The sequence below is a fragment of the Ahaetulla prasina genome, chromosome 2, assembly GCF_028640845.1.
Source record: "Ahaetulla prasina isolate Xishuangbanna chromosome 2, ASM2864084v1, whole genome shotgun sequence".
Classification (NCBI taxonomy): domain Eukaryota; kingdom Metazoa; phylum Chordata; class Lepidosauria; order Squamata; family Colubridae; genus Ahaetulla; species Ahaetulla prasina.
Genome location: NC_080540.1, coordinates 218,460,412 through 218,486,951, shown reverse-complemented (window position 1 = coordinate 218,486,951; position 26,540 = coordinate 218,460,412). Strand labels below are relative to the sequence as shown.

Genomic DNA, 26,540 nt, shown 5'->3' with positions numbered 1-26,540 from the left:
ATTTTGGATTACCATCATATTTTAACATTTCTGCCATTCGGAGATGGAGCCTTTTTATCGCCGATTTTTATCTTTTATCTGTTTATCTTCAGTCATTATGCGCTATTCGTCTTGTGAACTCTTGCGCCTGCGAGGTGCCCCCGCCTCGCAGGAATGGCCCGCTTTGTTACCAAGGGCCGGCCTCAATGACGGGTCTTGGGACCCACAGAGGTGGCATGCGTCAAGGAAGAGCCTTTGGGGATTTTTAAATAGGGAATTTTTAAAGGGGGGGGGAGGGTAAGGGCGGGTGTTGGGGGAAACCCGTCGAGGAGGGTATGTCCAGTTCCAGCGCGCGCTCACGACAGTATTTTAGTTGGTCCGAAGACAGGGGGGAGGGGATTGTGCAGAGCAGAGAATGTTTTTCCATCTGTATGGTAAGTGGGAGAGGCAGATATGGCGGAGGCAGGGGGCTGTATCGTTCTTTGGGAGCACGTGGTCGATGTTTAAAAGCGATCACGTGCTCCGGCCCCCCAGTCCTTACTCGTTCCCTGGATGGTCAAGACCCTCAGAGTTTGGGTCTTTGGCTGATGCTTTGCAATGCCCGGTCCGTGGTCAGTAAGGCTCCCCTGATTTGTGACCTTATTCAGAGGGAGTCCGCGGACTTTATGGGCATTACGGAAACCTGGTTGGGCACAGAAGGGGGTGTACCCCTGGTTGAACTGTGCCCTCCGGGTTTCCGGGCATTCCATCAGCCGAGGGCCCAAGGTAGGGCTGGGGCGGTGGCGGTTGTGATTAACGAAAGTTTGGAGCCGAGGGAGTCCACTGTTCCTCAGATAGCTGGCTGTGAATCCCTCCTTGTGAAGTGAGGCCACCGGAATCAGATGGGGTTGTTGATCACGTACCTGGCTCCTTGCTGCGTGACTACAGCCCTACCTGAGCTACTAGAGGTGCTTCCTGGCGTGGCGGTTGAGATTCCCAGACTTTTGGTCTTGGGGGATTTCAACTAGCCATCGGCCGGCTTGTCATCAACGGTGGTTCAGGAGTTCCAGGCCTCCATGACGGCCTTGGACCTGATTCAAGTAACTGATGGCCCTACACGCATTGGGGGAGGCGCGCTAGACCTGATTTTTATCTCTGGTCAGTGGGTTAATGATCTGGTTTTAGGAGATATAGTGAAGGTACCGGTGTCATGGTCAGATCATTTTCTTCTTCGCCTAGACTTTCAGACCACCGCTCACCACCGCAGGGAGACGGAGCCAATGCATTGGTTCCGTCCCAGGTGCCTGATGGACCCGGAAAGGTTCCTGACGGAGCTTGGGCTGTTTCCTGAGGATCTTACCCACGGCACGACTAAAGAACTGGTTGCGGCCTGGGAACGGGCCACGGCTGGGGTTTTGGACCGTGTCGTGCCTTTGCGGCCTCTGACCTGGTGTAGATCTCAATTGGCTCCCTGGTTTTCCGAGGAGCTGAGAGAGATGAAACGCCAGAGAAGACGCCCCCGCCTCGCAGTACTTGGAGGTCTAGCCGTTCCGAGGCTGATCGGACACTAGTGAGGTCTTTTACTAAGACCTACCTAGTGGCAATGAGGGAGGCGAAGCGTTCCTACATTTCCACCCTCATTGCATTGGCAGATAACCGCCCGGCCGCCTTGTTTCGGGTGACCCGTTCCCTTCTTCATCAAGGGGGACGGGATGATCCCCTACAGGGACGAGCTGAGGAGTTTAACGGTTATCTATACGATAAAATCGTTCAACTTCGGGATAGTTTGGACCAAGATTGCGATGATCCAACTGAGATGACATAGTCGCGTCTTGTTGAGGTTATTTGGGATGAATTTGATTCTGTGGCTCTCGAGGACATGGACAGGTTGCTGGGGAGATTACATGCAACTACATGTTTACTGGACCCGTGTCCTTCCTGGTTAGTGCTGGCTGCTCATGAAGTGACACGAGGCTGGCTCCAGGGGATTATAAATGCTTCTTTGGTGGAAGGGGTTTTCCCCGCCGCCTTGAAAGAGGCGGTGGTGAGACCTCTCCTCAAGAAGCCTTCCCTGGACCCAGCTATTTTGGGAAATTATCGTCCAGTCTCCAACCTTCGCTTTGTGGCGAAGGTTGTAGAGAGTGTGGTTGCATGGCAGCTCCCCCGGCACCTGGAGGAAACTGTCTATCTAGACCCGTTCCAGTTCGGTTTCCGACCCGGTTATAGCACGGAGACGGCTTTGGTCGCGTTGGTGGATGACCTCTGGAGGGACAGGGACAGGGGTTGCTCCTCTGCCTTGGTCCTATTAGATCTCTCAGCGGCTTTTGATACCATCGACCATGGTATCCTGCTGCACCGGTTGGAGGGATTAGGAGTGGGGGGCACCGTTTATCGGTGGTTCTCCTCCTATCTCTCTGACCGGTCGCAGACGGTGTTGACAGGGGGGCAGAGGTCGTCCTCGAGACGCCTCACTTGTGGGGTGCCTCAGGGGTTGATTCTCTCGCCTACCCTGTTCAACATCTATATGAAGCCGCTGGGTGAGGTCATCAGTGGTTTTGGGGTGGATTATCATCTGTACGCTGATGATACTCAACTGTACTTTTCCACCCCGGACCACCCCAACGAAGCGGTCGAAGTGCTGTCCCGGTGCTTGGAAGCTGTACGGGTCTGGATGGGGAGAAACAGACTCAAGCTCAATCCCTCCAAGACGGAGTGGCTGTGGATGCCGGCACCCCGGTACAGTCAGCTGCATCCGCAGCTGACTGTTGAAGCAGTTAGTGGCCCCAAAGGAGGTGGATCGCAACTTGGGCGTCCTCCTGGATGGACGGCTGTCCTTTGATGAACATCTGGCGGCCGTCTCCAGGAGGGCCTTTTACCAAGTTCGCTTGGTCCGCCCTTCCTTGACCGGGCTGCCTTATGCACGGTCACTCACGCTCTGGTTATGTCTAGGTTGGATTACTGCAATGCTCTCTACATGGGGCTGCCCTTGAGGTGCACCCGGAGGCTACAGTTAGTCCAGAATGCGGCTGCACGAGTAGTAACGGGAGCCGCTCGTGGCTCCCATGTAACATCACTACTCCGTAGTCTGCACTGGCTTCCTGTGGTTTTTCGGGTACGCTTCAAGATTTTGGTTACCACCTTTAAAGCGCTCCATGGCTTAGGACCCGGGTACTTACGAGACCGCCTGCTGTTACCCTTTGCCTCCCACCGACCCGTACGCTCTCACAGAGAAGGTCTCCTCAGGGTGCCATCCGCCAAACAGTGTCGGCGGGCGGCCCCCAGGAGTAGGGCCTTCTCTGTGGGGGCAGCGATGCTCTGGAATGAACTTCCCCCTGGCCTACGTCAAGTGCCTGATCTTCGGACCTTCCGTCCTGAGCTTAAAACACACTTATTTATTCAAGCAGGACTGGCATAATAGTGTTGAATTTTAAATTTGGGGTTTTGTTATTATTTTAAATTTTAAATTTTAAATCTAAATTTTTAAATTATAAGCCTTTTATAATCTGCTATGTTTTAAATGTTGTTTTAATTGTATATATATTGTGTTTTATCTTTGGCTGTACACCGCCCTGAGTCCTTCGAGAGAAGGGCGGTATAAAAATTTAATAAATAAATAAATAAAAATACATCATGGCCTGAAACTGGCTGACCATCTCAGCTCGGTGAGCCTCCAGGCACTAGTACCTGGCCTTGCACTCCCACAGGTCTTCCCTCTGCTTGGAAAGCCTATGCTTGTAGTCCTCAGTAAGGTGCTTCTGCTGAGCCTCCTTCTCGGTCAGATCCAATTTGAACTGAGCCACCTGAGGGTGATTTTTTTTAATCTGCAAGAGATGTAGCAGGATATTATGGAGTGTGGTATAGTTATTTGAATTAATAATTTGAGAACCTGGTTAAAACACAATTCTTTCCTCCCCATTTGTAGGTTTATAGGAGAAACAATGAAACTCTGGATAATAGGAATTTTTCTTCCTTTGGAAATATTTCAAGAAAACTATTGGTAAAGGAAGTACAACTTCACTGAATTTATATCACACTGTTTTTTAAGAAGGAACAATTGAATATAGTGATAGCTACTTACAAGATCAGAATGAATTTGATATACCTGCAGAAACAATTATAAAAATATTTCCACCCAAATATATAAAATAGTCAATACTACTTTTTCCATTTGGAGTTAGAGAAGATTTGGGATCTCTATTCAACATTGTTTATTCAGGTATTTTTGAGACATAAATGACGCTGATTAAAATGAAAGCCAGAAAATACCAGGAGGAATTATTTATTTAAGTTTTCCAGAAACTTTTCCAGAAAATAATAGATTTTCTTTTATTAAAATTATGAGTGAACTGTGTAACAGGATATATAAAAAGTTTATTTATGTAAAACAGGTACATTTTAACATAACCATCTTGATAAGTTCATCAATCATCCTCAAATATTCTTTGATAACAGCAAGGATATACTTGGTTCAGAATGGTGGCTTGTACACAGGTAGTCCTCATTTAGGCGCCAAACATTCAAAGGCTGTTCAAAGTTAGAATGCCGCTCAATGAGGGGAATTATGATCCTTCCCCATAGTGGCGGCTATTGAATTATGCCCAGTAGCCCAAGATTGTGATTGGGGGCTTGGCAAACTGGCTCACAATTATGATGATTGCAGTGTCCGACAGTCATGTGATCTTCATTCGTAGCGCTGACTGCTAGCTTCTGATAAGCAAAGTCAACAGGAAAGTTGGCAGGAAGTCAAAAATGTGGACCACAGGACACAGCGGGACTCTGGGACCACAAAGGATTTGCCTAATAATGCAATTGCCATTGTTAAGTTAGTCCAGTCACCTGATGTTGCATTTTATGACTGTGTTGCTTAGCGGCCAATGTTAAGTGAGAACTACCTATAAATAGGCTACGCATACATGCAAGAAATCCTTGACTTACGACCACAATTGAGACAAAAAATTATGTTGCTAACCGAGACATTTGTTAAGTGAACTTTTGACCTTTCTTGCCATGGTTGTTCAGTGAATCAGTGCACTTTGTAAGTCAGTAACATCGTTGTTAAGTCAATCTGGTTTCCCCTTTGGCTTTGTCTGTCAGAAGGTCACAAAAGGTGATCTCATGACCCCAGGACACTGCCACAGTCATAAATATGAATCAGTTCGAAAAGCCTCTGAGTTTTGATCATGTAACCATGGGGATGCTGCAATGGTTGTAAGTGTGAAAAATGGTCGCTTTTTTCAGTGCTATTGTAACTTCGAATGTTCATTAAATGAACTGTTGTAAGTCAAGGACTACCTGTATATGGCTATTTCTTTAAAGGGCTTGGTTGTTTTGTGTCTGAACTGGGATGAAAGTCTGATCAGGGGTATCTGGACGATGATGTTTTCTTTCTACATCGATAGAGCACTTCGAGTATTAGTGTAACTGAAGTAGCCCTATGCAGAACCTTATTCTATGCCCAGTTACTGGACAGGAACCCAGGTTTCACTGTGTGCCTATTCAGTAGAACTTCATCATGTTGCTTTCATTTGTCTGATTATCTGATTGCGGAATTTTCTACACAGAATTGCCCAGAATCATGGGTTTGCAACACAGGAAGAAAAACAATATTTTGCTGCCTATTTTTTGCTGTCTACTGAACTGGAACTCCTTGTAAATAAACTCTGTCTCTTTCTTTCTCTGTTCTGTTTATAACGAAGATACATCTAAACTTTTTAATGGCAAAAGGAAAAAAATGATTTTATGAAGAAAAAAAAAACTAGTGCATTGTTTACAATGTAGAACTAAACTTGAAAACATAATACTTCTGTTGAACATGACACTGAGTGACAACCAGAAGTACAGTACACTGTAGAAATATCTTAAAATTTTATCCCTCGTTTTGTGATCAATATTATTTTCTTTGATATTATGCTCTGTTGAACTGGGAACAATGAAAACTGGGGGAATCCTAAATCACTTCAATGAATTGTGGTTTTATCTGCTTTAACTTCAACGAGTCAAAATCCTATTTGTGCCCTACAAGCACAAGAATTGTCCAAAATTGATTTGCATTACCATTTTTATATTTAGTTTGGTTGAAAGATGGAATAATAAAAAGCAGACAATTGTATTGTGGAGGGAAGAAACAGTAATTTTTGTCATCTGTGAAAATAATATCTTGAACCGTCTTCAAACAGTGAAGAGCCAGTTTGGTCTAGTGGCTAAGGCACTAGTCTAGAAAGTTAGAGGTTATGAGTTCAGGTCCTGCCTCAGTCATGAAAGCCAGCTGGATGACCTTGGGCCCAGTCACTTTCCCTCAGCCCAATCCACCTCACAGGTTATTGGAAAATGGAAAAGTGAGGTGTGTTGGATATGTTTGTTGCTTTGAGTCATTTGTAAAAATAATAAAGGTAGGATATAAATAAATCAAAAAAATAATAGTAATTAAAATGGATTATGATTTCAATGCGGATTATAGTTTAAAACACTTATATGATAACATGCCAGTGTTTGTGTCGATCAAGATGTGATCAGATACTATGGAAATAGCTTCATGAATTAACACATTTTACAACTTCATTATAGGAAGATTTCCGATCGTTTGGATTAAGTGAAAGAATAACTAAAATGTTGGGTTTCATGAATTTGTATGATTATTATCTGTCATAATATATTTATATTATTTATAATTATTATAAAAAGTACAATTGTAATACCATAATTCTATACATTCTTGGAAGGAAACTTGGCAATTTCTAATTTAGTTTTTTCCAAATAAAGTTCTATAAGATCCCACCACAAGGAAGGAAGGAAGGAAGGAAGGAAGGAAGGAATATGCCCAGACTAAAATAAATGAAAATAATCCAAATAGATGAAATAATCCAAACCACCAATTTTATTTGAAGTTAGCATTTTAATAGACAATTTTGACTAAATAGACTTCTTGACTTTTATAACAGCAATGAAGACTAGGATAATATAAATAGATAGCATAAATAGATAGATAAATAAATAAATAGATAAATAATATAAATAGATAGATAAGAGTTTTTCAGCACATTTTGTGCTGAAAAACGTCCTCGGCTTATACTGGGTCTCTCGACTTATACTCGAGTTTTGTTTTTTAAGCCCTCGACATACTCGAGTATATACCTTATACTGAAGTTTTTTTTCTTTTTCACATTTTACGGACGGAAGCCCTGCGGTGCAGTGAGAGGGCGGGCGGGGAGCCGCCAGCCTTCTCAGCTGAGGGAGGAGGTTTCAACCGGTAGGTGCCTCATTTCCCACCCTCGGCTTATACTCGAGTCCCCAGTTTACCCCAGTTTTTGGGGTAAAATTGGGGACCTCGGCTTATACTCGGATCGGCTTATATTCGAGTATATACGGTAGATAAATAATATAAATAAATGAATAAAATAAATACTGGACAGCAATGTATGCATTGTTTTGTTATGATAAAAGAAAAATAAATAAATAAATAAATAAATAAATAAATAATTCTGCAATTCTCTAATGGGATTAATATTTTAAAAAAGAATAAAGATATTTTGTAAAATAGTTTCAATAGTACTACTTCTATGACACTTGAACATCTGCACTCAGTAGCTATATTGGATCTCATCTATTCTGTTGGAGTGTTTTCCACCTAACTTTATCCCTAGAAAAGTCTTTCCACATAATTTGTCCCCAAAGAAAGCAAAATTAGCAATAGTGGCTTGTTATCTCTCCCAAAGTTGCTTCTCTTGAATGGCTTTGTGGTTCAAGTGGTCTTGTAGAGTCAAATGAACCACAAAATTTTCAGTAACAATTTAATTTGTTTTCCAGGTGCATTGCGACATCTTTTGCTGTTTCAATACAATATACAGTGGAAACTACCTCCGTCTGGTTGGTGTGATTTCCCTGGGTTTCACTGGTGATCAATTTTCCGAGTCCTGTCATGTCAGCTGCCTCTGATAGTTAATTGCAACTTCCTTGAATGATCAAGTCCAGTTAGACATAATTTAAATTCTACTGGTTCCATTTGATATTAGGATCATGTATTTTACCCTGTATATTATACCATAGAAACGTGTATTAAGTTTAAGGGAATTGGGTGAACGAAAGAACACAATTTTATCTTTTTGCGCAGAATTCTTTGATAAAGTTCACTTTGGAATCTGTGGAAGCAATTCAATGAAGCTTGACAAATTTTGCAGAAAACTTTTGGGTTGTTTCGGGAGGACTTTTTCTATGGATTTTCGTGTTGTTGGTCCTTTTTTTTTTTAAATAAGGCTCCATGTTTTATTTTGCTTTTCAGTTCGTAACTTCGTGAAGCAATGCAGTCAAAGGGAAAGTAGAAACAGGAACCGTCAGAAGCTTTCTAGGAATAACTGAAAGGCACTGAGGGACAGCTGAATGGTTTCATTTTGCTGCTTTTCATATTGCATCATAGGGAGCAAGTCAAGCTGGAAAGAAAAGGAAAAACAGTTAGAAATTCCTATTCACGTTAACAAGTATTTAAACTATTAAGCGTTTTAGTTCAAATTAATAAACATGGCTGTATCCTTGCTTCATATAAAAGTGTACTATACTTTTCTCACTAGTAATTTGGAACTAACTAATTTAAACCAAGCAATTTCTAAAATGTTGGATTCAGAAAAACTGTCTGTCTTTACTTATTAGAGCTATACAAATCATTCAGTGGGGCTCAGGTGATCACGGCAGGCCTTGACACGACTGCTTCTACTTTACCATTTGAGAAGTAGATCCAGAGGGGCATTTCACTCATGAACAAAGTGCCTTATGCAATTATTTGCACAGCCCTATTTTTCTTATAGTGGATTGAGTTGCCATTCAGTTTTGCCCTCTCATAACATTCAAAGGTCAAAGATTGTAGTAAAAAGAAGTAGTCTAGATGCTAGAGATTTAGGTCAAGCTATAGATTAAGAATGTGGACAAAAATTGTAGCAATTAGAATTTTGACGTACATATCATAATAAGTAACTGTAAATTTTCCTAATTTCCCCTTTTCCCTTTCAATTCTAATAAAAAAAAACATTTAAGAAGTACTTGATACCTTGAGTTGGAATCCTCTGGATAAGTTGATGAATCAATAGGAAACATTCTCTGAGTTGGATCTGAACAATCTCCCAGGCACAGGAGCTGTATTCCTTATCTTTCAGGAAATCGTTCAGCCCTTGAAAATACCTCTTCACTCTTAATCTGGTGAGCTGCAGTTTCTGATCCCTTGGACTGGATATGGTGCCAGCTCCCAACTCTTCATTTTGGCATGTTTCCAGGTTCTTAATCTGCTGATCCAATCCAGCATGGAAATTTCTTAGAGAATTCTCATCCCAAAACAATTCAGCATGAACTTGCTTGAAGATGAGGTTTGTCTGTTGGAGCATTTCTTGTATGGCTATTTTGGCATCCACTTCCTGGGGTGGTTCATTCATGCTCATTAAATTTTCTTCATTGAGATGTGAGAAGTCTACAATATCTCCAATACATTGGAAGGGAATGGTGGCTCTCATCTGACTTCCCAAGAGTTCCAAGTTTTCTTTGTTGGCTTCTTGTAGTCTGCTGTGAAGTTGATGGCAGTGCTGAGATGAGACTTTGGTGCAGAACATCACTAGGCAGATTTGCAGAAACCAAAGTTGTGTCTTCATAATGAAGATGAAGGAACGTGACCTCTTTTAAAAAGTTGAACCTGGAAAATTGGTTCTTCTGAAAGATGCTCCTGAGTCTGCTGCATCTTTGTATTTATACCACTAGGATATTGAAATTTCTTTTTTCTGTTTCTCTACTTTTTCTCTGTATTCTGATTTTCACTTTTCTTCTTCCTTATGTACATCCCCAAACCATTCTGAAAGGTGGTCATATTTGGAAAATGGAATGTTGAATGTGTACATTTCCCCCCAAAATTAAATTAAAACTGTTAACTGAAAATTAACAATCTGATGAAATTTTCTTTCATCATCCCTAATTATTTTAAAAATGAACTTAAAATAGTGTTTGTGTGTGAGTGTTGTAGTAGATATTACAGCTTCAGTATTTACTTGTTCCATATAAAATAATTTCTAATAGTCTAGAATTCTCCCAGTGATAAATCTTGTAGGATTTTTTTACTCACCTGATTTACTCACCCACTCTGGCACTGGCTCAAGAAGTGTCTAACAACTTTGACATCAACACACAGTGGAAAGACAAATGGGCTGCTGAAGGCCCAGATACAGACAGTTATGTAGATGACCCTACACAAAAGGTGCCAGGTTTTGACCTTCCTTGCCAGCACTGGTAAACTGTGAACTGGATCCGTAACCCACATGATGTCTGATGTCTGTCAGGACTCATTCTTTAAGTGGCGTCTTGTTTCTACCCCTCAGTGTGACTGTGGTTCTCCTCGACATTGTGTCTGAATGTCCATCAATGTCTTACACTGGCCCAATGTCTGATTTTTTCAATATTTACCACCCTGTCCTTGAATGGCTGGGTGGGCTGAACATTAACATTTGAACTACTATAAGTCCATGTATTTGCCATACACTAAATAAGATAAACTCACCTGATTGCACAAAGCAGATCATATTGTCAGTATTCCAAATGGCCTCGGTGAGACCAGCTTCAAGGCTGACACATATATAGATAATATTCGAAAAGGAGAATAAACAATTATGAATAACAATACAGATAGTCCTCAACTTATAACAGTAATGGAGCCTGACAATTATGGTCATAAGTCGTGATGAGAATGTTGGAGAATTTCTTTGAGAGTGCAAGCAATCAAAACACAAGGTGAGCTGCTGGAAGTGGAGGTCTCTCTTTTTATTTCCAAAAGCAATATACAGTAAAGTTGCTTTGGGGGAAGCTGGCAACTGACTGACACATCAACAAGATTTTTATAAGAATTTGAGGCCTCTGTGAAGCCAATGTGAGCATAATGTATAATTTTATGACCAGAAGAATTTAAAGGAAATATTTTGCTTGTTATCTGTATTGAGGACCTATTCCTTTGCATCCACACATAACAGATGCACAATGTATAAATAGTTATGCTGCACATTCTTTCTTTTTTTTGCCAATTTTTTTTTCTTTTTTTTATAAGCATAATAAAAAAAATCATTGTGAACAAATTATTGGTCAAGTACATCTTCAAAGATATCAAGTTTCACTTAAGTTATAGTCTAATACAATGTATTTTCCTTCTTCTTTAAATTCAATTATTTATTTGCACACAATCTAATTATAAAAGTAAATCAAATTCAACCCATTCAGGAAAATATTTAAATGAAGTCTAATCCCCGTGCTTAATTCCCTTCAACATCATTAATAAATTCTATTTACATTTTAAAATTTCACCACTCTCAGCTTTATATCTAAATTACTAATCAGAGGTCATCCTATCTAAAATCTCTTTCTTAAAACTGCCCAGAGATCACATAGACAATTTCATTCTTCCCTTTGTCTTCCTCTGCCTCTAAATCAATAACATATTTTAAAGTTTTCCATCTAATCCATTTTAATATCAAACAGAAAAATTAACATTTCCAAGGGTAGTCACTAATTATTTCCCCCAGTTATTTCCCCAAAATATTAACTGTTTCCTTAGAAGTTTTATCAAATCCTTTTATTACCTTACTTATTTGTAAGAACAAAAAAAGAGAATTTTTTCCTCAATATAATAGCACTCATTTCCCTCTTATCCCAATTTATTCTAGTATTTTTCCCTCCATTTCCCAAAACCTCGATTATTTTTATTATAGTTGTCACTCATATTTTAATATAGATATTAACATTTTCTAAAATAAATGTCTTTTTATGTTAACTCTAAAAGCAGCCATTAGTTCCTGTCAAAAAAAAAATGTCATGTGTCTACATCAGCAGTGCCTTCTTCGTGGGAATAGTCCACTATTCCATTCTTATTTTCTTTCTTTGCCTCTAAGTTCTTCTTAAGGAATTCTCCACTTAAATCAATAATCCAAAGACACACCATCTAGAAATCTCTTCTAAAACTGTTGTGTGGTCCCAACGACATCAATCCCCATGGGAATAGTCACAAGAAAGCTATTCGACTCTTGCTATTTTCTTCTGCCTCCAATTATAAAGGCAGCCATAAGTTCCTTTCAAAAAAAATGTTGTGTGCCCACACCCACAGAACTTTCTCCATGGGGAATAGTCTGCTATTCCATTCTTGCATACTTTCTTTGCCTCTGGGTTCCTGTTTAAATAGGGAATTCAATTTCCATAGTTCAAAGACACACTATCTGAAACTCTCTTCTAAAGCTGTTGTGTAGTCCCAGCAACACCAATCTTCTAGCTATCTTCCTCTACCTCTAGAAGTCTCCTTTTGAAACAGTTACTGCTCACAAATAATAAGTAGCCATTTTGGTGGCAAAGTTCCTTTGTTCTCAAATGCTTTGGTACATGGAGGTCAATTTTCCAAGATTTTCCCTTAATTGTATTTATCTTCCAGATTCTTATGTCCTATTGATATCTTTAATATTCCATAAACTTAAAACAGAGGGATTTGAGATATTCACATAAAAAACAGTTCAACAGCTTCTTTTACTTTTTTCTCCTATTTCTTTAGTTTCCAATAAAATCCGTTGACTTCCAAGAATCACCAAACCATTGTTTAGTTGGAAAAAAAATATTTTCCTTTTCTTTATTTAAATGGGGCTCTGCCCTATCTTCTCTCTTTCACTTCCTGAATGTGTATTCTCCAAATTGAATTTCACTTTCACTTGTTATTCAATTAGCTGCCAATCTAAAAGTTCTCCCCAAGGCTTATGCCTATTTTAAATTCTTATTTTTTCTTCATGAGATCATCACTCACCCGACTTCAACAATTTGTTTCTTGATACTTTTTCCTCCTGCTCGCTCTTGTAGCCGCCGCGGCTTTGGGGCAGCTGCCATGATGGACTATGGCCCTGCATTCCTCCCCGCAGGGTCGGGAGGAAAGATCCGGAGCTTTGGGGAGTTTGCCATCTCCCCGTTTGCTCCAGCGCTCCCCCACTCTTCGCTGCCCCTTCGAGGCAGCTATGGTCCGATTCAAAGTTTGGGCAGACCCCCTGGGCGCGGGGATATCGGCGCAAACCCCGGAGACATCGGGGTTTGTGACTGTCTTGCCCGTGACACTGGCCATGCCTCCAGTTATGCTGCACATTCTGTCACAACCATCGTATCAGCGTTCCAGAAAACCCCTTCCTGCAGAAAAGAAGGCCAAAGGCTTCCACATGCTGCCACATACTTCACAAATCACAGTAATTGTGTTCCATGGGCAACCAAACAAATCAAATTTTGCCTGAAAGTTTATTTTACAGAATTTATTATTGTGCACACCAAAAAGGGAACAAAACATTAAAATACAGAATATTGGGGATCAAAAAGTTTGTTCACAAGAGGAGCTAAATCAGGGGTAGTCAACCTTTTTATACCTACCGCCCACTTTTGTATCTCTGTTAGTAGTAAAATTTTCTAACCGCCCACCAGTTCCACAGTAATGCGCTGTGTCTGTGCATGCCTCTCACGCATTGTGGATTGGGTTTTGGGGGAGGCACCGGCTACCAGCTCTGCTTGTCTATTACAGCTGGGTGGTGTGGGGGGAGATGCATGAGCTATTCTGGGACGAGGCTTTTTTGTTTGCAGTCGCACTATAGTGCCATTTAGTTTCACTTACGTAACATGAACTAAATTTATGCTTGGACGATACAAATAGCATACTTTCAGAAATTTAAATTGTCACGTCAACATAAATTGTCATGAAAACCTAATGAAAATGTTTTTAAATAATGCTATGAAAATTTTTTAAAATTTCAATTAAATTAAAAAAAGGAAAGTGCTTCAGTATCGGACAAAACCCCTACCGCCCACCATGAAAGCTGGAACCCCCACTAGTGGGCGGTAGGGACCAGGTTGACTACCACTGAGCTAAATAAACACTGGCAAGATTAGACATTTTGCCATCAATAATATTCTCTCTCCCTCCCTCCCTCCCTCCTTCCCCCCCTCTTTCCAGCAGGTTGAGTCCAAGAATCAACTCCACCAGCAAGCTAAGACTACTCATATTGAGACTAATTATGGTAATAGAATTCTGCAATTCAGAATGTTGAGAAGCCCTATGTATCAACCTTGGAAGACATGTTTAATCTCTTTTCTAATCACAGAATCATTTCCCACAGAAATGTTTTATGTCCTTTATTAATCAAACAAGGACACAAAAGCTCAATGAAGATGAGCAATAGTAGTCTCAGAAAAGGTCAGATATGAACATAATATTTAGAAAATACAGATAGCAGAGTTGGAAAGGACCTTGGAGCTCTGTCTAGCTCCTGTTCAAGCAGGAGACCTTACACCATTTCAGACAAATAATTATCCATTCTTTTCTTAAAAACCTTCAGTGTTGTAGCACCCACAGCTTCTGAAGGCAAGCTGTTCCCCTGACTAATTGTTCTCACTGTTGTATGGTATTGTATTGTAATTGACATATTGTACAGCTATAATCCACCTGGGAAGTCTGAATTAGTATGAGTAGGTAAATTAATGGGGGCTATTAGTGCACCACACAAACACAACACAAACCTTTATAAAAACCCTTCTAGCCAAAATTGCCGCTGTCTTTGAGAAGAAGACATTAATCCAGAAGAACCTCTCAATTGTACTAGCTCTCTTTGGAAGAGTGTTGCCTCATTTATAGATGAAGATAGAAATTTTCTATCTCAAAATTTCTATTGAGAAATTTTCTCAAGGTTTAGCAGCTAAAATCTTTCTTCCCCATCCAGATCCCCAGGCTCCAGACACTGGAATAGAAACTTGAAAGTCCAAGTTTGATAACGTTTGGGTGTCATCAACATATGAAGTGTTAGTATGACTTTAAAGTGCCTTGGTAAGAATACACTTGGAATACTGAGTCAAGTTTTGGTCACCATGATATAAAAAACATGTTGAGATTCTAGAAAGAGTGCAGAGAAGAGGAACAAAGATAACCAGGAGTATAGAGGCCAAAACATATGAAGAATGACTGCAGGAATTGGGTATGTCTAGTTTAATGAAAAGAAAGACTGGGGTGACAGTGTTCCAATATCTAAGAGGCCGTCACAAAGAAGAGGGGGGGTTGTCAAAGCACTTGAAGACAGGACAAAAAGCAATGAATGGAGAAATTTCTTGACAGAACAATTAATCAGTGGAACAACTTGCCTTGTGGGTGCTCCAACAGTGGAGGTTTTTAAGAAGAGATTGGACAACCATTTGTCTGAAATGGTATAAGGTTTCCTGCCTCGGCACAGGGTTGGAGTAGAAGATCTCCAAGATCCCTTTTAAGTCTGTTATTCTGTTATATATTGATCTGATTGGCATACTCTTTCTCCGTTTTTGAATTAAATGCAGTGGTGGTATTCAGCTGGTTCGCACTGAACTGATAGCTACATTTTTCTGCAGTTCGACAAACTGGCTGATCCCACCATTAGCTGGCCCTGCCCTGTCTCTTCCAGCTACGCCTCACCTTGCCTGAGAAGGTAAGGCTGACGATAGAGAAGGGAGACAAGCTACGAGCCCAGTGCACTTGTCTGAAGGGCTGCCTTGGGGGGGGGGAAACACAATGAGGCTCAGCTGACTTTTGGCCCCTGCTCTGAGCTGAGCAGTGGTTCGCTTTCCCAGCTAGCCACAACCCTCAATACTCGCCCACCCTTCCCTTCCTCCTGCAGCTGATGGCAGAGAGGAAGGTGAGCCAGGGCCTCCCCACCACCACTCGCCCCCCACCCCAGCCTGCATCTCACCCCCACCCAGGCTCTCTGCAGGCGCTGTGCCTCGCCTGTTGTCAGTGGCCAGGGAATGGCTAGGAACCCTGAGGCTGCACAGCCCACATCGCCCCTCCGCCAGCCAGCCCCCACCAACCTTCCAACCCCACCCAACTGAAGGGCTCCAGAGTTTCTTTGTGTCTCTGGCAACCCAAGCACCCTGCCCTGCAGATCCCAACAGGGCCAGCACCCAGTGATGCACTCCTGGCTGGTAGGTGGGCGGATGTCCTGGGGATGCACTCGTACACTGCATCACAGTGGACTTGGCTCCAGCATGGTGCTCTCCCCCAAGGGCTGCTTGCTTGCCCACCAGCCGACCAAGCTGGCCTGGAAGCTGTGTGCCCCCTCATCACGGGCTAGATGCAGGACCTGAGGCAGAGGGGATGGTGAGTGGGTGGCAGCCATCTGGAGGTCCAACAGAGGACAAGAGCTGGGCCTGAAAGATGGCCGAGCTGAGCCATCCCCCTGATGTATCCTGTGCCCTTCATCCAAGCAGCGGGCCAGGAGAAAGTCTCCTTCCCCTGCCTTCAGCCTTACTTTCCAGTGACCTGCACCCAGAGCATCGCTTGGTCATCCAAGGGTCATCATTGAAGGGTACCCGGAGACTCCAACTGGTCCAGAATGCGGCTGCGCGGGTGATAGAGGGAGCACTTTGTGGCTCCCGTGTAACACCCCTCCTGCGTAGTCTGCACTGGCTCCCGGTGGTCTTCCGGGTTCACTTCAAGGTACCTTTAAAGCGCTTCATGGCTTAGGGCCGGGATATTTACGGGACCGCCTACTGCCACCATTAGCCTCTCACCGACCAGTGCGCTCTCACAAAGAGGGCCTCCTCCGGATACCGTCAGCTAAACAATGTCGGCTGGTGACCTCCAGGGGGAGAGCCTTCTCTGTGGGGGCTCCTACCCTCTGGAACGAGCTCCCTCTGGGGCTTCGTCAACTCCCTGACCTCAGGTCCTTCCGCCGCGAGCTGAAGACGTTGCTGTTTCGAAGAGCAGGACTAGCGTGAACGTAGTTTTAAATTGGGGTTTTAAATCAGGGGTTTTAAACGGGGTTTTAAATTTGTATTTAAAAGTTTTAGGCCATCAATTGAATTAATTTTCTATTCTTTTTTGCTGTTTTATATGTATTATATGTTTTCTGTTGTTTTATTGGCTGTGAAACGCCCTGAGTCCTTCAGGAGATGGGCGGTATACAAATATAATAAATAATAATAATAATAATAATCCCCCTCATTGCCTGTCTCCACCCGTTCATGGCAAAGCAACCCCTCCCTCATTGGGTGGTAGCCAAGGGGAAGCAGCCAGAGCAGAGCGTGGCGGGGAAGCCTTGCTCAAAAATGCACAGGCCAGGGAAGTGAGATGGAGATGGAAGAGCCCAGGAGGGTGTTTGTTGGGGAGATGGAAGGGGCAAAAAGTGGAGCGGAGAAGGGAGCAGGGTGGCTGGTCTCCTCTTCCATGGTTGGAAGGAGCCGAAGTCTGCTTCCTCTCCTCCGCGTCCACATTCTGCCTGCATTGCCTGAGAGAGCTTGGCTTCTCAGTGAAAATCGGTTTTCATTTCTTTGTGCGAAAGTGGGGGAAGAGCACATGGGATGCAGATGTGCTTATCAGAGGTGGTATTCAGTCAGTGCAGCCCAGTTTGCCTGAACCAGTAGTGGAAATCATGCATAGGCCCACCCAACCACCCCGTTTCCAGGTCGTGCTATTTAGGTACGTTTTTGAGGCCGGGCGCATGCACGGAAGGCTAGCGGTCTGTCTCCAACAGGGCAGTGTCCAGTGGCATCTGACTACAGTGTCCATCACTCTCTCCCAGTGAGTCGGTTAATTAGTGCACAATACATAGGTCTGGCTTAGGGAGGTCTCAGTATTAAAGATGCTTTGTTGGGACAGTTCCAGGTTTTCCAACCAGGGCACCCCCTAAGAAAGGGGGATTTCCAAGGAGTGGAGAAGCTCCTCTCATCATTGTCATCCACAGTTACTTCGAGTTGGCCATGCCCACCCAGTCACATGACCACCCAGACACACCTACTGTTCTGTTTCCCTCCCCGAATACTCCCAACAAAGAGTCAGTCAAAGGCCTTCTCTTCTAATTTAATTACATAGATAAATGTCCTGGCCACGTCTACCCACGGGCCTGCCAAGTCTCTGGAGATAACGAGGAAATTATAGATAAGGCCAGAATTACTCACAAATATATTCTTCCCTCCATTGATACAGTTTGCCCACGCAAATTCATTGCTTTGTCCAAGACAAAAAACCAGGAAGTCCCGCCTCCTATTTATAGTCTCTGCAGATGTCACTACATGACCATCATTCTTTGGCTTTGTCCCAATGCTTCCTCTGCTACGCGCGCCGGTCACATCTGCGCAGTCTTGCATCACTCCAAAACTGTTCTTGGGGCGTTGCCAAATCAGAAGAAGGCTCGGGAGAATCAGGCCTTGCCAGCCCCTCCTCCTCCCTTTGGGTGGGTGCCAGGGAGGGAGAGGGCCCAAGAGAAGGAGGCCTTGCCAGGTCTTCTCCCTCACTTTCTGAATCATCCAAGTCCAGGAGTCCGGGTCCAGGAACCTGGGTCACAACACCTACTCAGTCAGTCATTAGGGCAAAGAATCGGTTATTAAATTTGAATCCTACCACTGATTAAATGTTTGTATGTGTGTGTGTGCGCGCGCATGCGTGGGCACGCATATGTCTGTGTTTCTGTGTATATTAGTATAAGCTAGGAATAAATCAAATGATAGTAGCAAAGCAAAGCAAGAACAAAAGAAAAGAAACACTCAAAAGGATTTTAGAATAAACTGGCAGTACTTTTTATTCTCCTCCCTTGGACAGTAATAATTAGTCCTTATTCCAGGAATGCTTAACAAACAACACAATGGGAGGTCCTTTAGCATTTTCTATTCTTTTGGAGGGAAAAAAGTCCTTTTTTTGTGTGTGCTTTAGCTCATCAGATAGAATTTCCAATTTTACTGGCTTTGCAGCAGATTGAAAAAACTAACTACTTCTATTTTCAATGCCTCGCTATGTAAATAAACAAAAGAGAGTGAGGAGCATTTATAATTTTGGATGAAAATATATAATAAATAACACATCATATGAGTTAACAAGAAAATAAATAACCACATATACAAATTGACTAGTAAAATAACATAAATTTAGCCCCTCCGAAATATATCTGCAAATTTCCTGACTTTAAAAGTTCTCTGACCTTTTAATATACAACCTATCAGCAAATTGTGACATTCAGACCATTGAATGACCAACATCTTAAGTGAAGCTTGTCGCAAATTTATATCTATTTATTAAAATCTATAGCTGCAAATAAATGTGTTTATTTATTAACATGCTAAGAGTGAAAAAAGTATGTATGTGTGTAACCCACTTACAATATTGACATTTATTTAGCAACCCATGAAATATATTATGAGACAGTAAGTATTTTGCTTTCTGGGAAGGATTGGTGGAATTCAATTCTGTACATTGTATCTCTAATCGATGGTTAAGTTGGAATTCAGAAAAAATTGTGTTGGGATAATTTACATAAAAAAGAACATTTTGAGCCACAGGAAAGAAGTTCTTTACATAAATTTTCTAGAACATTCAGAAACGGGAATGATAATTTCTGCCATGATGTTTTGACTGGTTTTTTTTAAATACCTGTTTGCAATAAAGAAAATGTGTATAAAGTTGACCAAGAATAAATTACTCTATTTTCTTTGCAATAAAGAAAATGTGTATAAAGTTGACCAAGAATAAATTACTCTATACTCTATAGTCATATACCATTTAGGCCTAAAATCCATTTTGTGAATTAGTAATTTAGTTGGGGCAAAAGAATTGTAAAAGCAGATTATGTGCATAATATTTCTTAGTCTAGAGATCATATAGAATAAGGGGGAAATATCTAAAATGTTATTTATTGGTCAGATTTGTTAGTTTTTTATGCTTTCCACTGCTTTTAAAAACATTTAATGAAAGTTAAATTAATATGCTATCATCATATGCAGATGTTTTGGAGGGAAAGTCTTATTGATCAACAGACATCAACTTCCATATAAATATGCACTGAGTTAAAGTGTAAATGCTGTAATTGCAATCCAAAAATAGCTATGTGTCACTCAACATAATACTTCCCAAATGCATGGAATAATACAATTTAATCAGCTACAATTTTTAATAAATAGATAATTAAAAATAAATAAAGCCAACAAAAATGTACAATATGAAGAATACAAAAATACATAAATATTCATAAACAAGATGTATACATTACACAATGTTCATAATATTTTATGATGTTTTAGGAGGATTGCTGTTAACCACGGGAAAAAATACAGCAACATTATATTTAGCTATTTTTAGATATGCACCTGTGATGATACTTCAAAAGTGTTATAGTCACTGATCTTTGAATATCAAAAAAACTTGTGTTTCCACGGAAAGCTGGAGGTCTCGCTAAACCTAAGTCCAGGGGTGAAATCCAGCAGGTTCTGACAGGTTCTGGAGAACTGGTAGTGGAAATTTTGAACAGTTCGGAGAACTGGCAAATACCACCTCTGGCTGGCCTCAGAGTGGGGTGAGAATGGAGATTTTGCAGTATCCTTCTCCTACTACGCCCATCAAATCACGCCCACAGAACAGGTAGTAAAAAAAAATTGGATTTCACCACTGCCTAAGTCAGAATGTTTTTCAAGAAAATCTGTTTAGTGGGGATTTCTTGCCAAGGAAAGAAAATTCTTGAGGCATTCAGAGAATGTTCTAAGACAGGGTTGTCCAACCTTGGCAACTTTAAGGCTTGTGGACTTCAACTCCCATAATTCCCCAGCCAGCGTGGGGAATTGCTGTCCAAAAGTCTTAAACTTTGGTTTCAATATGAATTGCTTTTAAGTATCTTGCCCTGATCATCAAAACATAAAACAAGTTAATTAAATGGAAAGAAAACCGAGGAAACATATTTCATGAGGGAAATCTTGTAAGCATGGGATATTCATTCAATGAAGCTTCAGAAGGTTTCAGAAGATGGAAATAATGTTTTTCAATATCTGCTAGGTGGATATTTTATAGCGATTCTGTCATTTTGAGCTCCATTTTTACTCAAGTAAAAGAATTCAGGAAGTGGGTAAAACAAATAAAAAAGAAGAATTTTATATTTTCTAAAGACATATCAAAGGCATCAGTGAAAGTTGGATGATTTCATTTCCCTGCTCTTGTTGCATCACTGAGAGTGCATCAACCTAGAACTCAAAAGAGAAGCAGTTAAAACTCCTTGTTGAGTTTTACAATTATTGTAATTTTAAAACATTTTCTGTTTTTGAACTGAACATTTTTACATATGCATACCACTCACAAAAATGAAACATTCTATTCCAGTTAGTAATCTATTTTAAACTACAGTGCTAATATTCTGGATATATCTCTATTTTAAATATATACTGTATGCTAGAAATATTCAATTTGAAGTGATTATCTAAGTACCTTCACTTGGAATCCTTTGATTGAGTTGGTTAATCCACTCAAAACACTCTCTGATTTGGATCTGGATAATCTTCCAGGCGCACAGATTGTACGCTTTATTTTTCAAGAAGTTTCTGAGCCTTTGAAAATATCTTTTCACTCTCAGCCTGGTGAACTGTCGTTTCCGACCTCTTGGAGATCTAGTGCCACGTTCCACCTGAGTATTCCAGCAAGCATCTGTGTTCTGTATCTCCTGATCCAGTCCAATGTGGAATTCTCTTAATGTGTTCTCATCCCAAGCCAATTCGCTATGGCTTTCCTTGAAGATGAGGTCTATTTGTTGGAGAAGTTCTTTGATAGCTACTTTGGCATTCTCCCCCTGTAATTCATTAACCATGTTCATCAGTTTTTCTTCACTGGTATAGAGTGAGAAATCTATTATGTCCCTGATACATTGTTGGGGAATGGTTGACCCCATATTTCTTGTTAGGAGTTTCAGGTTGCCCATGTTGGCTTTATGTAGCCTGCTGTGAAGTTGGTTACAGTCTTGGGATGAAATTTCAGTGAAGAAGATCCCTAGGCAAATGAACAGACACCAATATCTTGTGGTCAGAGTAGACATGTTAGATGAGAATTTCATGGTTTTTTCCCTCGAAAGATTCTTTGGAATGTGTTGTAATGCTAAATAATGTCTGTGTATTTATACATTGAAGTATTCAAACTTTTTTTTTTCAATTGAAAATGGGAAGATACCTTGCCTTTTCACTTTTCTGTTTTCAATATTTAAAAACTTAAATGTTTTTAAGTTTTTTAAAACTTAAGATGAAAAGTGCTAATTGGAGAAGTGACTACTATTTAGAAAACAGCATGCATTTCTTGAAAAAAAAATCAATTAGAAGAAAAGTACTTTTCTTTATTACAAACATTTAAATCCCTCACTTCTAATTTAACTCTATTTCAGGGTGTTTTGCAGGAAGAAATATATGGACTGGGTCTTTTTTTTTCCCCCCGTTGGGTTTCAATCAGCTTTTTGAGATTAAGGAGAAGTTTTCTTACTTTCTCCATTACTCTCTCACATTAAAAAAGAAACATGTAGACAAAACCTACTACTTGTCATGATTTATATTTCGAAGACTGATCTTCTGAAGATAATGAAGGAGGCAAGGTGGGAGTTCAGCTTTCTATCTGGGAGTACTGTAAAGGTTCTCTTTTCAAGGCCAGCTCTCAAGAACATCTTATCTGCTCCTTGATAAGAGACTGCCAAGTCACAGCTGGCAAAAGTCTATGTTGACTGACTGGACAGTGATACCCTAATATTTGTGTGTGTTTTTCTTTTGTCCCGTTTCTTTTGATACAAGTACAGATCAAGGTGAAAACTCCATAAATTTATTTTCCTCTCCCTCTCCCAGTCACATAATTCTAATCTGTCTAAACTGTTTTTAGAAACTATTTCACTAAGACCTAATTAAGTGAAAGTAACTCTTTTTTCCTTAATAAAGCCTGAAGTCAGTGTTCTGTCACTGCAGATATTCAAGAAAAGACTGGACAGCCATTTGTCTGGAATAGTATAGGATCTCCTGCCATAGACATAGAAGACCTCCAAGGTACCTCCCAACCCTATTATTTCATGTTCTACATGCTACGTTGTGAGATTAAATGAAATAAACTTTGATGAAAGCTTATATAATGTACAGTTTCAATTGCCTTAAAATACAAATATTAGGTTTTTAGGCATCTAAAATTAATGAAGGTAAATGACCACAATTTTCGTGAAAGTTTATGAAACATACTAGTCTTCATTGCAATTCACAGTTGGAGCTTAGGTAGTTTGCCCTCCAAAGTTAGGAGGGTAAATGATCTAAACCAGGGGTCTCCAGCCTTGGTCCCTTTAAGACTTGTGGACTTGTGGACTTCATTAAGTCCATAAGTTTTAAAGGGACCAAGGTTGGAGACCCCTGATCTAAACTTTGGTCAAGATTTACAAAATATACTAGTCTTCATTTCTATTATTAGTTGAACTTTAAATAGTTTGCCCTCCAAAATGGATGAGCTTGAATGAATAAAAATTTTATGACAGCTTATGAAACATACTATTCTTCATGGCAATTAAAAGATGAAGCTTAAGTAGCCTACCAAAGTTATGAGGTGAAATTATCTAAAATTTGATGTTTGTTTAGGTAACGTTCTAGTTTTCATTTTGTAAAAATGTGAAACTTAGGTCTTTAGTCATTCAGAATTTATGAGTTTGAATGACCAAAATTTCCACAAAAGCTTATACAAAGTTGTTAAAACTTAGATCATCCAAAATTTTAGTCATCCAAAATGTATGAGATTGAATGACCAAAATTTTCACAAAAGCTTACTAACTGACCAGTCTTCATTGCCATTAATAGTTGAAAGTTAGCTGGTTAGTCATCCAAAATTTATGAGGTTGAATGACTACAATTTTCACAGAAGCTTAAACAATATTTATTCTTCATTGCAATTAACAATTAAAATGTAGATCATCCAAAATTTTAGAGATCCAAAATTTATGAGGCTGAATGACTAAAATTTTTATAAAAGCTTATACAACTTTGTATTGTTCATGGCAATTAACAGTTGAAACTTAGGTCATCCAAAATTTTAGTCATTCAACATTTATGAGGTTAAATGACCAAAATCTTCATAAAAGTGTATACAACTTTGCATTGTTCATTGTAATTAAAAGCTGAAACTTAGGTCATCCAAAAATTTTAGTCATCCAAAATTTATGAACTTGAATGACCAAAATTTTCATCAAAGCTTAATTTACCAGTCTTCATTGCCATTAATAATTGAAAGTTAGCCAGTTAGTTATCCAAAATTTATGAGCTTGAATGATCAAAATTTTCATGACAGCTTAAGAAATATACTAGTCTTCATTGCAATTAAAAGTTGAAGCTTAGGTAGTTAGTTTTCCAAAGTTATGAGGTTAAATGATCTGAACTTTGATGAAGGCTTAGATAACATTGCATTTTTTTATTTCATGAAAATGTGAAATTCTTAATTCTTCAGTCATCCAAAATTTATGAGGTTTAGTAACCCAAATTTTTATGAAAGCCTGTAAAACATACTTGTCTTTGATGCAATTAATTGTTAAAGCTTAGATAGTTAGTCCTCCAAAGTTATGAGGTTAAATGAATTAAGTTTTGTTGAAGGCTTATGTGTCATACTAGTCTTCATTCCTATTTGGAATTGAAGTTTAGGTGGTTTGTCCCACAAAAATTATGAGGTCAAAAAACAAAAGTTTATTGAAGGTTACGTAATACATTAGTTTTCATTAAAATTGAAAGCTAACTTTAGGTTAGTTAGTTATCAGAATTTATGAGGGTAGTAGTAACCATAGAGATGCTTAATCCCCAATGATATAAATACCACAACTAAATGAAAGATGCAACAGATCTCAGAAAATCTTTTAAAAGAGCTAATCAGCAGTTACTATCTCATTCATCTTCACCATGATTATGAACAATTGCTATTTCTATTTTTGCGTAGGGATAATCTTTGGTGAAATCGCATGTGAGAACTGTAACCAACTTCAGAGGAAGCTACTAAAAGCCAACCAGGTCAACTTCAATCTTCTAAGTAGTAATATGAGATCAACTGTTCCTCTACAATGTATCAAGGACTTCATAGATTTATCTCTTGAAGACACTGAAAAAATATTGATTGATATGAATGATGAATCCCAGATTGCAAAAACAGCTGTTAAAGAAATCCTCCAACAGATAGACCTTATCTTCAGACAAAACCATACTGAATTGGTTTGGCATAAGGGCTCCTTAAGCAGTTTCCTCATTGGACTGGATCAGCAGATTAAGATGCTGGAAACTTGTGGGAAAGGAGAGAAGGAGCAAGTCATCACATCTCCAAGGAATCTGAAATTGAAGCTGACCAGGCTGAGAGTAAAAAGATACTTCCAAAAACTCAGTGATTTCTTGAAAAATAAGAAGTACAGTTTGTGTGCTTGGAAAATTGTCCAGATCCAGATGAAAGAATGTTTTGAATTGATTAATCACTACATCCAAAGGGTCCCCTCTAAAGTTATTGATTTCTGAAAATCGTTGTTTTCAGCTAAAAAGCGCACGGGGGGGCGAGCTTCACATGTATCTCTAGTGTATGCAATTTATTTAATAAAATAATTAAATGCTACCATCATTCTGATTTTTTCAGGGGACACAATCAAAATTCAAGGTTTGGCCAAGCTGTCCACCTAAATGGTTTATATCATGCGTGTCAAACTCAATTTCATGAGAGCTGCATGAAGGTTGTGTTTGATCTCGAGGGGGCTGAGGGGGCGTGGCCAGGGGGCAAACCCGGCTCAACGTCACTTGTGTCAGGGTGCCTGTAGTGGCCCAAATGCTCTGCCAGCGAAAACGGGCTCCTGAACCTGTGATGGCCTCCTGTAACCTTCTGCCAGAAAAAACAAAATTTGCAAAATTTACAAGGTTGAATGAACGAAATTTTCATGAAATCTTATGAAACTTATTACTCTTTATTGCAACTAACAGTTGAACCTTAGGTAATTAATCTGCCAAAGTTATGAGGATAAACCAGGAGTGTCAAACCGGTGGCCTGCGGCTGGGTGCTTCACACGCTGGCCATGCCCACCACAGATCTGCGAAGGGAAAAATGTCATGATATGTCAGGTGACGGCAATCTGACAGTGCAAGTTTGACCCCCATGATCTAAATCAGGGGTAGTCAACCTTTTTATACCTACCGCCCTCTTTTGTATCTCTGTTAGTAGTAAAATTTTCTAACCGCCCACCAGTTCCACAGTAATGTGCCGTATATCATCATCCATATGAAGCCGCTGGGTGAGATCATCAGTGGCTTTGGGGTGAGATACCAACTGTAGGCTGATGATACTCAGCTGTACTTTTCCACCCCGGGCCACCCCAGCAAAGCTGTTGAAGTACTGTCCCGGTGTTTGGAAGCCGTACGGGTCTGGATGGGGAGGAACAGGCTCAAACTTAATCCCTCCAAGACGGAGTGGCTGTGGATGCCGGCACCTCAGTACAGTCAGCTGCAGATGCGGCTCTCTATTGGGGGCGAGTCGTTGGCCCCGATGGAGAAGGTACGCAACTTGGGCATGCTCCTGGATGGTCGGTTGTCCTTTGAAGATCATTTGATGACCGTCTCCAGGAGAGCTTTTTATCAGGTTCGCCTGATCCGCCAGTTGCGTCCCTTCCTGGACCGGGATGCCCTATGCATGGTCACTCATGCTCTCGTTACCTCTCATCTGGACTACTGCAATGCTCTCTACATGGGGCTCCCCTTGAAGAGCACCCAGAGACTTCAGCTAGTCCAGAATGCGGCTGGGTGCTTCACGCTGGCCATGCCCACCACAGATCTGCGAA

General features: G+C 40.5%; 3 protein-coding genes across 3 annotated transcripts; 1 reads left to right on the top strand and 2 right to left on the bottom strand.

Moving 5' to 3' along the window:
• Nucleotides 1-8,376: 8,376 nt before the first annotated feature.
• On the bottom strand, nucleotides 8,377-9,545 carry LOC131190692 (interferon omega-1-like). Its single transcript, XM_058168050.1, has 2 exons — nucleotides 8,993-9,545; nucleotides 8,377-8,381 (listed from the first exon to the last, which is right to left on the bottom strand). The coding sequence occupies exons 1-2, from the start codon at nucleotides 9,543-9,545 to the stop codon at nucleotides 8,377-8,379; spliced, it is 558 nt and encodes a 185-aa protein (XP_058024033.1).
• An 11,625-nt stretch (nucleotides 9,546-21,170) lies between these two features.
• Nucleotides 21,171-21,779, bottom strand: LOC131190691 (interferon tau-2-like). The gene has a single exon (XM_058168049.1). The coding sequence runs from the start codon at nucleotides 21,777-21,779 to the stop codon at nucleotides 21,171-21,173; it is 609 nt and encodes a 202-aa protein (XP_058024032.1).
• Nucleotides 21,780-24,636: 2,857 nt separating this feature from the next.
• On the top strand, nucleotides 24,637-25,236 carry LOC131190690 (interferon kappa-like). The gene has a single exon (XM_058168048.1). The coding sequence runs from the start codon at nucleotides 24,637-24,639 to the stop codon at nucleotides 25,234-25,236; it is 600 nt and encodes a 199-aa protein (XP_058024031.1).
• The last annotated feature ends 1,304 nt before the right edge of the window (nucleotides 25,237-26,540 follow it).